General features: G+C 36.1%; 3 protein-coding genes across 4 annotated transcripts in view; 1 reads left to right on the forward strand and 2 right to left on the reverse strand.

Annotated features, from left to right (window-relative positions):
- Positions 1-289: 289 nt before the first annotated feature.
- LOC141653266 (uncharacterized) lies at positions 290-3,969 on the forward strand. The gene is made up of 4 exons (XM_074460980.1): positions 290-536; positions 1,566-1,805; positions 2,092-2,131; positions 3,320-3,969. Exons 1-4 carry the CDS (start codon positions 479-481, stop codon positions 3,681-3,683), a joined length of 702 nt encoding a protein of 233 aa, XP_074317081.1. The 5' UTR covers positions 290-478; the 3' UTR covers positions 3,684-3,969.
- Positions 3,970-4,091: 122 nt separating this feature from the next.
- LOC141653268 (beta-galactosidase 15-like) lies at positions 4,092-8,854 on the reverse strand. Of its 2 annotated transcripts, none has more exons than XM_074460983.1 (17): positions 8,549-8,854; positions 8,140-8,348; positions 7,990-8,056; positions 7,804-7,896; positions 7,562-7,705; positions 7,371-7,459; positions 7,138-7,243; positions 6,954-7,041; positions 6,733-6,851; positions 6,460-6,621; positions 6,167-6,363; positions 5,892-5,995; positions 5,508-5,620; positions 5,165-5,398; positions 4,876-5,090; positions 4,520-4,796; positions 4,092-4,425 (listed from the first exon to the last, which is right to left on the reverse strand). In XM_074460983.1, the coding sequence occupies exons 1-17, from the start codon at positions 8,717-8,719 to the stop codon at positions 4,315-4,317; spliced, it is 2,499 nt and encodes an 832-aa protein (XP_074317084.1). In that variant the 5' UTR covers positions 8,720-8,854; the 3' UTR covers positions 4,092-4,314. The 2 variants fall into 2 exon arrangements, with proteins under 2 accessions (XP_074317084.1, XP_074317083.1); XM_074460982.1 differs by having other exon boundaries at positions 5,508-5,647.
- A 1,466-nt stretch (positions 8,855-10,320) lies between these two features.
- The window catches only part of LOC141653267 (DExH-box ATP-dependent RNA helicase DExH14), a 35,246-nt gene continuing 32,871 nt past the window's right edge, over positions 10,321-12,695 (reverse strand). Inside the window, exons 47-49 of the mRNA XM_074460981.1 lie at positions 11,731-11,877; positions 11,432-11,563; positions 10,321-10,703 (exon numbers count right to left, since the gene is read on the reverse strand). Coding sequence (XP_074317082.1) covers positions 10,617-10,703; positions 11,432-11,563; positions 11,731-11,877 — 366 coding nt within the window. The 3' untranslated portion in view covers positions 10,321-10,616. The remainder of the gene's footprint in view (positions 10,704-11,431; positions 11,564-11,730; positions 11,878-12,695) is intronic.

The raw sequence follows: 12,695 nt of genomic DNA on the forward strand, positions 1-12,695 counted from the left end.
AAGAAAGAGATATAATTGACAATAAATTAAAAGTTTGAATCCTCTATCCCTATACAGATTGAAGCTCAGTTTTTTCTGCTTAATTTCAACTCATTTCAGTTCATATATTTATAAATTAACTCTTATTTCAGTTCAATTATTTCATTTAATTCAGTTTAGCTTCTATCAACTAAAAGAACAGGTCCACTCGTCATTAAGAAAAGAAGCCTCGATCTCTTGCCACGTATGGGATACTTTTAAAGAGTTTGTAATCACATTTAATTTAATTATTGTCCCAAATGTAGTGACTACACTATAAAGAAACCTTGAAATGTACCCTATTACCCCCATACAATACCTTGCACCATTTCTCCTCTCTAAATTCTCTCTCTTACTCACCAAGATTACAACCGACTTCCTGACTTCCTTTGTCTCGTTTTTCATCAACCAAGCTTGTTTTTTTACCGTTAGCTAGCTATCTCAAAACAAGGAAGAAAATATGACGATGTATTTTGTTGGTAGCTTGTTCATCTTAGCCATCATGGTTCATCATTCAAGTATTTTACCACTTTCCTCTTTTTTTTTTGTTATTATTATTAATATTTACTATTCATGTTTGCATTTAAGATCTTAGTTTTCATGTCTTGTACTCTATTTATGGTGTCATCGTGTGTCGGAACCAGGATTTAAAGTTGGATGGAAATGAAAATTATATGAAAAACTATAGGGGAGTAATTTATTTATATTAGTAATAAAATGAGTTAACTGAAATTTTAACTTTTTTTATCGACCGTCCATATATACTAGCCCCCTCAGCTACATATTGTCCATTGTGTATATATGTGTCGGTAAAAATACGGCATAATCGTTGTACATGTTTTTTAGGTGAGGAAATTCTATTATGAAATACGAAGTAGTCCGTAATCCGTAAATGTGACCCTTTTATAATAAAAAGTAATCACTCGTAAAATACATTTTATAAAGAGTCACATTTGTCCGTCACAAGCTTGTGACACATTACAAAATGAGAATTATAGTAATGAAACATGGTGCATGGATGGGATTATATTGGTACTTTATAGAAGTTGGGTATATCCCCGTATATCTTTGTAAAAGTTCTCATATATTTTCCCGTTGCTCCTGCTTTTAGACTAGTTAAGATCGATTTATACTTACAAGTAATAACAACGTCATCTTAACGAGCGTAAAAGGGAGCCGTCTTAAGTTTAAGATGTCTCAAATAAGGAATTTAAAATTTGATGCTTCATTTTGATTTATTCTGATTAGTCTATCCTTGTATTTCCGTTTGAGTACTCTCTCAGCCTCGGACCTCTCAGGCTAATTGATTATTTACATTTTTTCCAAAGTTTCTAAAAAAAAAATATCAATTTAGGGTGGCTTTATATTTGAGTTATAGATAAACCGATTAATTAATACTCTCACAAAGCGAGTGACACAAATAATTTAACCTTTGGCTATTTATTTATTCCCCCTTTTCTAGGGTTTTTTGAATGACAGTAAATAACCGAGTGACGTTATGACCACCCTATAAAAATGGCTTATATTATTTGTTAATGTATATGCAGGTGCATCATTTTGTGTGTGCAAGGCAGGACTGCAAAGTACAGCATACCAGAAAGTAATAGACTATGCATGTGGACAAGGAGTTGATTGTAGTCCAATTGGACCAAATGGACAGTGTGCCAACTCTAATGGACTTCAAGGTCACTGCTCTTTTGCTGCTAACAGCTATTACTCTAAAAATTCTGCGAAAGGCGCCACCTGTGATTTCGAAGGATCTGCTCAACTCACTAATTCTGATCCCAGTATGCTACTCCTTTACATTTTTAATTCATTATTGTTTTTTAGGTGATGATTGGAGTAATACATCTGACTGTCCCCCTTATCCCGCAATTTGTTGGAGTCATTGAGCACTAGGGTAATGTTGTTGACGTAGTTGCTGATCTTTTATCAGTACTGAACTGCTGGTATGTTTTTAACTAATGGTAACATTCGAGTCTTATAGGGAACTTAATACTGTATTAGGAGGAAATGACTGCGATAGCGGTGCTGATTTTGATTCCTGTTTTCCCTTTTGTTAAAATTTTACAGGTGGTGGAGGCTGCTCATTCTCTGCTACCTCTGGCTCTGGGTATGTCCTCGACACAAAAATTCAGTAGCATCTGCTTATATTTATACATTTATACAGAGTACTTGATTTCTTTTGTGGTGATGCACAATATAAATGGTTTCCGTCAAATATTTATACTGAATACTTGAATTAATGTTTCCGACAAGTATTTGCCAATTTTCAACTACGTTTAAACCGTTCGTTGCACACCAAAAAGCTGTTTTTTTACTCCGAGATATATGTTTAATACCATGACTAGAGCTTGAATCCTCGTTCTTGACCTCTCAAGGATCGCCTTACCCCACCTTCCCAAGAGGTAGATAACTTAGTACCTCGGAAAAACACGTTTACAAGTATTAGATATTTGTAGGAAAAGTTTATAGGATATTATTGTTGGTACTTAGAGGCTAAGTAAAAGAGACAACTTTTGAATGATAAGAGACCTTCCCTAAAGTTGCAACTTTTTTCCTGCAGCAAAAAGAATCACTTAGTTTTGTCAAATAGCCTCATATCGTATACCTGTAGAGTTGTATGATTGTCTTTTTGACTCATATGTCAGCAATCTTTTCTTAAGGCTATTGATTGAAGTGGCCTTCACTTAGTCAAAAGGGGAGTTAAAGTTGCTCTGTTATATATGTGTCCCTATCGTAATGGACCGTCTTAAGCGTTTCCTAATTAAGTACCGAGTAATGAGAAAAAGGATTACGCATCTGAGGTAGTACCTCATACCTTGTAGTTTTTGAGCATATACACATTTTCTCTGAGCATATTAACATTTATAAATATAGTTTTTGAGCATATACACATTTTCTCTGAGCATATTAACATTTATAAATATAGTTTTTGAGCAATATTATATTTTTTTAGTGTAATGTTTTAGTAAATGTGCTCAAAAACTTTAAAATAAAACTCAGAAAATAAATAATAAGAGATACTACCTCAGATGAGATGTATAGTCTATGAACTGCGGAGTAATGCATTATCATATCATGTTCTTGAATTATAAAATAATGCGGAAAGTAGTACATGCTTTCACATGTTTAGTTTCAACTTTTCAAGTGAGGCAAAGTAATGAAACAAAAGTGAAATATGAAAGTACGGAGTATAAAGAATTAAACGGAATGAAGAGATAATTACATAAATCGGGATAATTACATGCTAATTTGGTTTAAGAACAACACGGCTAACTATTTTATTTCTTTGAAACAGCCTTACCAGTAATGGTACAACTACTCCCGGCACAACTGTGCCAACAACATCCCCTACAACTACTCCTGTATCTGGCGGTGGAGGCGGCATCATGCCCATAACTCCAGTATCTGGCACAGGTACCTCTACACCTGGCACTAGCACTGGCGCCCCAACATCTAGCACCGGCACAGGGACAAGCACTAATCCAACCACAACATCCCCTTACTCTACCGGCAATCAAACCAGCACCGGGGTCCTTGGAGGAGGAATGGGGATGGCTCCCACCGCATCAAGCATGGACAACCATGGGAACCGAATCTGGAGCATCAGCCTATGGTCAGTTCTCAGTGCGCTCGTGATCTCAGCCATCGCATGCATCTGAAGTCAAGAGTTGACTACTATTAGCTCTAATCTGCCATTTTCGTCTCCTTCCCACCGTTCCACTTCACATATTAAGAATCCTGGGATGGTAGTTGCAGACTGATGGCTAGCTTTAAGGGATGTTATCTGTTCCCTATTTATCTTCGGCCGAATTTTTATCACTATTTGTTCTATGTATATCTAAATTTAGCTTATAAATTAATGCTCATGTATGTAGCAGATTGAACTATTGTGTATCTGTAGGTCTGTACTATGTCATTATGTCAGTGTGCTAGATCTTTCAGGAATGTTTTTCATTTGGACCGTTTAGGCGTTTACTGTCCCCGATGGTTTACTTACCACGTAAATTATACTCCGTCCCATCCAAACAAAATTTCTAATTCGGTTTTTTGAGGTTTTTACCCAAAATATGACGGGGCAAATGATCAAATAATCACATTTCCTTTCGGAGCATTTTATTCATATAATCGAAAACATTAGTGAAAATATTAGGTACTCTATATAGATTTCCATCTGAATATTTGGAGGTAAGCCAATTACTTTCGGCGAATTATTGCTAATTTAAGTAGATATACAAAACTAAAACCTAAAGGAAACTAAACTCCTGGCATTTTGGTTATGCACAACTTCAATCAACAAACAATTTCTACTGCAAGTCTCTTAGCTTTATCCGAGCAGTTAGAAGCATCACCAAACACGGCTTCAGTAACGTCCACTGAACACGTTTCCTTGCCAACACAAGCCTGCCAAATCCGATCAAAACCCGTGAATAAACCTTGAAAAAACGATGATTAAGTTAATCAAATTTCAAAAATACAGAAAATTACTGAAAATTACCTTGGTAAGGATGGCATGAGCATCATTAGTTCCCTCACATGACCCTTTTCCGAAAGAGTCACAAACACCTTGAGGATCACCATAGCTCGCAAACTTAACCTCACTAATCGGCTTCCCATTGCAACTTAGGTTTAGTGAGTTCCCTTCATATACCTTTGCACACGCTCCTCCTATTGTCACTGTTCGGAAGTTCACCTGTGATGGGTTTCCCCCGAATTCTTCAAATAGAACAAGCGTGTTCACATCGTCTTTCAGGAAAGACCGGGGCACATGGTACCTACATTCTCACAAACAACATAATATTAGAAGTAAACCATTGAAACTTGTATAAGACAATTACGCGTAAGTGTTCTTACAATGTTTGTGTGGGTTTGCCACAGTTGGTGACACATTTATTGTTGTCGTATTGGCCACGGTAGTCACAAGCGTCAAGGCTGCAGCCATCCTCACCGGCTACAAAAGCAGGCCAGTACCTCCCTATGCTCTGCCCATTCACCCAAGCTGCTCCCTTGCCCATCCCGGTTAAGTCCACTACCACCGGGTCTGTCCCTATTGGCGCCTTGAATGTCGTCTAAGAACACAAATGACAACATAAGATTCTCGCATCTGTAGCAATGAGGTTGGAATGGTTAGATAATGTCGTACCTTATACCATGTCAAGGTAGTGTTGATACGGAAGTCACCACTCGACCTCCATCTTGTGGCATGGACAGATCGTTCACTGAATAACATATCGCGATCAAGGCCTTGTAAACCAGTTAAGTAAGACCATGTATGAAGAGTCAAGTTCTTGATCACCGTTTCATCACCTCGTACACCAAGCAACTCTACCGGACCAGTTATACCTGTGGGAACCATGTCGAAATATGCACCATAGTTCTACACACAAACATGTACATACACTATGTCAATTAATTATAACAATAATACAAAATGATGAAATTGTTTGATTAGTTAAAATATGGAAATTTAACTCGGGTTTTTGTACCTTAAGCCCGACTGTGGCGCTTAGAAGGGCAATTACATTCTTGCCTGCCTTCAGTTTGATCTTCTTCTCAAAGGAATTGATACCGTATGAATCATCTTTGCCATAGTCATATCCTGGATAATCATTTGCATATTCATATCCTGAATAATAATTATAATAATAACACAGTTAATAAAAATTAGATTTTCGGTTCTTGGATATGCTAAAAGTGATAATACAAAATCAAGTTAAAAATTCAACAAGTGCAAAAGACAAGTCACATTTCGTCACAAGCCGAAAACCAGGTAAATGTGACCAATCTAAGACGAAATGTAACTAGACCAATTTTCGAAGCTATAACAGTTTGCAACAAATGGTCACATTTTTTTTGTTAAAATGACTTACCAAGATCTTGGCCATTAACATATATGTGAAGAACATGGCCACTGGAATTGACTCGAATCCTCATGTCATCACTCCAAATAATGTCGTTCTTGTCGAGATTGACCCTAAGAATACACAACACATACATAAACATTAGTCATGGTGGGACGACCCACTAAAAATTAAACCGGTTAACCATTCTCAACCACGTTTGTCTGTAAACCAGAAAATTCATGTTTTCGAACCCTTGACATAAGTCACATAACCAAGACAGTAGTCGGAGTTGAGGTATTTACCTAGTCATGTACCAAAGATAGTCACTAGTGTCGTTAGTAGCGGCCTTTTGCTCAATGAGACCATGAGCTGCAAAAGAACCTCTACCTTGAACGACATTCTTGGAAATTTGTTCGCGTCTCCAACTCCATGCAAGAGACCTCGGTTCTTCTTCTGCTTCATTGGGTTTTGTTACCATCATTGAAGTTTGTGTATTCACCTAATTACCATCACCACAAGTTTACCAACTTTTCAAATTATTTTAACGTGAGACGGTTTTTTCTAAGAAACAGTTCAAAAAAAAAAGAAGTGTTACCTTAGCAGTGTTATATACTTCTTTTTGGCAATCTTGTAAAATACTGACAGACCAAGCAGGTATAGTGTACTTCTGTCCTCCTAGTAATATTGTTGCATCATTTGTAGTATTATCATTGCTGATAAAACAACTCGAGCTGTTATTGTACGAGTACTTCGTCACCTAAACAAATTAAACAAGATTGGAGAACAAGTTGATATTAGACGCGAGTAAATTTGAAAAATGTAGCGGATTTGAGTGAAAGGAGTCGGTAGGAAATAAAAGTATGCTTACATTAACCAAATTGTTCATCGCGATTGTTACAATATCTCCATAAGTTAGAACTTTCTCCATCGAGTGTAACACTGAATGAAGCTGCTCTAAATGTCCCCATTTCGGTTGATTCAAATTGCCTAATCAATCAAAATCAAAACAACAAATATTATAAACCAAATTTATTTAATTTGTTCAACCATTTTGTAATAAGAGACATGAGTTTTGAGTTTGCTTATTACCATATTCGTCAAGAGGCGCATCATAATCATAGCTTGTGGCGATATATGGACCGCCCGAGGTTCGTCCAAAATTGGTTCCACCATGATACTAATTACATAATACTTACCATGTTAGTCAAATTTATGTTGCAAAAAAAAAATACAAAATTTATAATCTATATTGAATTATTGTCAATATTTGTACCATGTAGTAGTTTTGCAGGGTGCCTCCGGTTTGGAAGAACCGTGCAACGGCATAGGCCACATCCTCAGCAGTTCTATGTGGAAGTTTACCACCCCAATTTGTGAACCTATAGTAAAAATTCATAAGAAACTGTTGAGTTTATGGATCCGGTACTCAAGAGGATCATTATCAAAACATCGTATCTCAACAGAAAATAATCATAATCATTATTGAGTAATCAATACTAAACTAACCAGCCGGTCCAATTTTCGGTCCACATCTTAGGGCTGTTCGGATTATTTGGCGTAAAGTCATGACAGTACCATCCATTGCATGTATTTATCTGATACACATTAAGAACGACAAATCAAATGCAAACGTCAGTTAACTTAGATTTAATATTATCGAAATCAAATGCAAACTAATCATCGAATTTTAATATTACCATTGGCTGAGGTGCATCACTTTGTTGGCACATAATCCATGGGACACCAATATTTTGTGCTACGGCCATCTTTGCGCACCAGTTTATATACGCTTTACCAGCATCGCCGTAAGGTGACATAACGTTTCCATATTCATTCTCAATCTATAAATACAAAAAATAAACCCCGTTAATTAATTATGAATCAACAAATAATCATTTTACTCATTTGATTTTTTTTTTTTGGGTTTAAATGAGCGCACCTGTGCTAGAATGATTGGGCCACCTTGAGAAGCAAATAAATTCTCCTCTTTAATCATGTCAACTATTAAAGTTGTAAAATTTTGCATTTCATCCTACATAAAATTATTGCAAATTTTAGCATAGGAAAATTTTTAGTAAAAGTAAATAAGTAATTTATAAGCAATTTAAAACGATAATATTGTCACCTTAAAAACTTTATTATCGGTCCGGAGCTCAATGCCAGGCAAGTTATGCAACCACACCGGAAAACCTCTACACAAACCAAAACAAAAATAATATTTATTACGAAAATATAAATCATCAAAAGTTATTTCACCTTGAGTACGAAAAATTACCCGTAATTCCACTCGGCACAAGTGTACGGGCCGATTCGAAGAATGGCATAGAGTCCAGCATCTTGGACAGTCTTGATGAATCTTATTAAATCATTGTTTCCATTAAAATCATATTGCCTACGTTTTGGCTCATGTGCGTTCCAAAATACGTATGTTTCAATTGCATCAAGCCCTCCTTCTTTAGCTTTCCTTATCAAATCCGGCCACATCTAAATAAATAAATAATTCTATAATATTCGTCAAATTAAATTATAATTACCTACTCAAACATCTTAATAAAATGCGAACAATATAAGGTTTTTTATATTTTGCATTATATTAGTAACAGAGTTAGAATTCAAAATCTAAGTATATAACAGTATAAATGTATAACGAACTAATTTATACTCGGTACAACATATAAGTGTACCTCAGGGGTACTACGAGGATAATGAATAGAACCCGATAATATAATTTTTCGCTCTCCATTTATAAGAATCGAACGACCATCATGCGTAACTTGAGTAGCTAATGCTATATAAACAAAGAATGCTAAAAGAATGGTCAAGGTGCAAGTTTTGTGTGATAAAGTAGCAGCCATATTTTTAGTTTTGAAATTTCTGAGAAAACCTTACGTTCAATTACTTGTATTTATAGATGTTTCGGAGTTTGTTGCGATATCAATTGGATAATGTGTTTGGATTAAAAACAGGTTTTCAGATAATGTATTTGAATTAAAATAGATGATTCATGTTTATCTAGAGTACATTTCAGCGACATATCCATATCCTCCATATTGATATTCATATATAATTGGAATTGTATCACTTGTATAATAATTGTATAGATACTATTTTTTCTTAAGAAATACTTAAATTTAGAAGTTGAGCTGAGGTAAACAAGAATGACTAGATAAAAAGATAAGGTTTAATGTATTTGGATATGGATAATTACTAATTTATAATAGTATCAAAGTTTACATTACCAATTTAGTAGGATAATATCATTTTTTTTTACGGATTTAGGAGGATAGTATTAAAGATAAGGTTTAACAAAGGGTCAAAATAGTCCATTTTGAAAGAACTTTTATCAACCTCTTTAGATATGAATCTATTGATTCTGAAAGGAAAAACTTGCATCAAAGTATCTCAATTTCAATTCAAATATGAGTTTGATTTACACTCCATGTTCCGATAAATATTTACCAACGAAAAAGAGGAAAAAACAGAGTCTATGGAACTTTAGTAGTTGTAGAAAACAAAGCTTTATTGTATAGGTTGTTTAGCAGCAGAAAATGAGTCATCAAATTGATAATCACAATTCCTATTGTTGGAAGAAATGGAATAGCATTCCTAATGTTAGAATTAAAAAATGAAATAGAGGAAATGTAAAAGAGATTAGAACGATGATATACCTATAGAAGATAAGCATCGTTTATGTTGAGAAATAGAAACAAGATGGACGTAGCGACTGATACAACATCGGCGTCATGAGACGGTCCGTGGGCGTTGTCATTCCTGGGCAGCAGATAGAAAGCAGTGAATAAAAGTAGTGTGAAACACCGAGTGTGGATAGTGAGGGAATGGGGAGTCATGGGACGTCTCCTTTGCTTCTTAACCTTGCCATTAAATCTAGATCAATATCACCACGATAATCACAAATTAATTGAACTCGGGAGAAATGGCGACATGGTAGACGGCCTTGGCGAAGAGATCGAGGGGATGTTTCAGAGGGAATAGGATCGAATAACGAGTCTACTTCACATTAATGAACCAAAAAATTCGTGCAGTCCCAATCGCAAGGGCTGCAATCATTCTATCAAGAGATAGACACTCTTTTTATGAAGTGCAAAACTAGTACTAAAAATAACCGCAGATAAAACTCTAAATCGTCTCCCACTACGAAATAACCGCAAAGAAGCTATGAGATGCATATGCTTCAACGTTCAGCCACTACAGAATAAAATTTCTCTTACGGGGTTTTGAAATTAATGATTTATTGTAAAAACATACAGGAAATTAGCTGAAACAAAGACATAAACAAAGATGAACTCAAATGTCCCAATGGATCACAACCATTAATTATTTACTCAATAGCATTCCCTTGACCACTTCGTGAGAGTACCGCTATGGCGGATTATTGTAGTCGACGGTGAACACTACTCCGTTCACATTATTAAAAAAAAAAAAAAAAATCAAACCATGTTAAGAAAGGCTAGACTATAGAGTACGCCTTTAGCATTCAAACCTTGCTCCTGAATCCTGATATTTTGGTACAGCTGTAATATAGAATATAATAAAATGCAGATATTCATAAATTAAAAGTTTATATTTATAAAGTTATCCCTTATGTACACGTATAAATTCATTAAACTTTTTGCGGCGTTCAGACTTGAGGGTTCTGCATCACTGCGTAACACACCGACAAGATCATGTTTTTGCGTCTTTCATTTTCGCATATTAAGCAACTGAAGCTGCTTGGACTTGGAGTGCTAGTGTCTAGTAACCTGGTTCCAACAGATGATCAAGTGACTGCTCCAGTTCATAGCCAACATAACAATCGGATACCAAGATGAGTTTTAACCCCTGCAAATTGAGCCACAGAATAAAAATAAGTAAAACACCAGGTGCTAGTAATGTCGAAAATTCCACCACTGTACCACCTCTATGCTCCAAAAAGAAGACCCAAAATACAAAATTAATTTGACAATAATGAATACAACACTGCTTTCTCTGAGGCAGTAGCTTGTCATCGGTTACTGGTTTACTGCCCCTTGCGACAAGAGCAATCACAATTTGTTAAACCCTTATGGGCTCTCAAACTTGCCCGTATTCCTCTAAATCAGGATATCGAAAACGCGTTCAATGCGAGGTAGGATGAAGCAATGTTGCCCCGACTTCTTCATTTTAGGCTCTTTTCCTCTTGTTCATTTTGCTTCTAATCCTACTTTCTACTCGCCTCTTAGATATGAGCCCTTGTGTTTTAAACTGCATACTACTATAAGTACCTCAAAATAAAACTGCCCCGTTGACTCCTCAACTCACAGCCCGCGCCTTCACAAATATCACAAAGGACAACTCACCACAAGATAAGGAACTCGCTTTGGAGTTTCATGATACTCCTACAACTGCTAATGCAGTGAGAATTTACCCAAGTTCACTTTTGTTCGCAATATGTGACAGCATGCATTCAGGATTAGCCAAGAAACAGTTATGAGCTTTTATTTCATATTATTAAAGAAATGGAAAAACAGTGATAATAATCAAGAACCAAAGTGCAGAAATGCAAACACAAAACAAAAGAGAATCAGCACCTGGTTAGCAGCTGCAGTTGACGGCAAATTCATGTGTGTCACCAGATGGTCACTAAATGAAACTCTCTTCAATGCAAACAGTTCAGATGACATACTGTCACCAAGAACCAGCCACCAGGCTTCCTCTTTAACCTGTGAGCGTATATTTGATTAGTTCCACGGTTTTAACTCATAATTAGGTCCAAAGTTTTTCCCGTGTAAGTGCATTTTGTAACCAGAGCTATTCAATACACAAATTTGCTGCCTCAAACTCAGTATTAAGTTTTTCTGAAGGAAAATAGTTAAAACTTCACGAATACCTTGGGGAAACGAGGAGCGAATGCTCTTGATGTCTTCCGCTTGTGTACATTCTCCAGCCGAATATTAAGAGAATAGCGACTCCCATTGCCTTCTTTGTTCCGCTGGAGCCTCACTTTCATTTGTATACGAGGAAATTTCAGTATCTCCTGAAGAACAGAAATCAAATGACTAAGGGGCAGTTCAAAGTTTAAGAGAGAACATAGCAAGTTGCCCCCAAGTTGCCGCTGATAGTTACAACAAAAAAAGGATAGGCAATAATAAAGGATAAAATTCCTCAACAGCACAATTTCATATTTTCAGCTACATATATCTTTATAACAATTAAAGATACATGACCAAGTGTAAAAGTGGGTATCATGAGCTCAAACAATGAAATGACGAACAATTGAGATGGACAAATAGAGGGGTTGTGAAAGAATTTTCTACATTTTATGCATAGGCCTCTAGGTGACTATAAGAACTACAAAGAAACCCCTATGTCAGTCTCAACATAAATTTCTCCATTCTTTACACACATATATCCAGCATCTAATAAGTACTTCAGAACATTTTACACCAACAAACCCTTCAGATTTAGATGAACATCAACAAATGAAAAGCAAACGACGTACACAAAATATGACGGTATCTTTTGTAGATGGGTGCAAACTTCTATGATATCTTTTGTACATGGATGCCACACCCTCCGTGCCCCTTAATTAATATTATATATACAACAACAACAACATTACCCCAGTGCCTCAATGGCTCCCGCAAATTGCGGGTTAGGGGGTACACAGCCTTACCCTTGTGTTAGCAACACAAAGAGGCTGTTTCCAAATGACCCAAGATGAAAATTGCGTCGAGAACTGCATTGAAGGACCGCTACTTCACAAAAGAAAGAAGGGCAGCCACTTTAGTGAGCCATTTTGATTTATTCCATTATAATCCATAACCAAAGAGTAATGAGTCTTTGGCTCCATTG

The sequence above is a fragment of the Silene latifolia genome, chromosome 4, assembly GCF_048544455.1.
Source record: "Silene latifolia isolate original U9 population chromosome 4, ASM4854445v1, whole genome shotgun sequence".
NCBI lineage: Eukaryota > Viridiplantae > Streptophyta > Magnoliopsida > Caryophyllales > Caryophyllaceae > Silene > Silene latifolia.

Bases quoted from the DNA above. Each gene is read 5' to 3' on its own strand.
- LOC141653266 (XM_074460980.1), top strand. From the start codon at position 479: ATGACGATGTATTTTGTTGGTAGCTTGTTCATCTTAGCCATCATGGTT. The intron at 1,806-2,091 runs GTATGCTACTCC...AAAATTTTACAG, and splicing joins ACTCACTAATTCTGATCCCA to GTGGTGGAGGCTGCTCATTC. The intron at 2,132-3,319 runs GTATGTCCTCGA...TCTTTGAAACAG, and splicing joins TCTGCTACCTCTGGCTCTGG to CCTTACCAGTAATGGTACAA.
- LOC141653268 (XM_074460982.1), bottom strand. From the start codon at position 8,719: ATGGCTGCTACTTTATCACACAAAACTTGCACCTTGACCATTCTTTTA. The intron at 7,706-7,803 runs GTGCGCTCATTT...TTGTATTTATAG, and splicing joins GCCCAATCATTCTAGCACAG to ATTGAGAATGAATATGGAAA. The intron at 7,042-7,137 runs GTACAAATATTG...TTATGTAATTAG, and splicing joins CCCTGCAAAACTACTACATG to TATCATGGTGGAACCAATTT.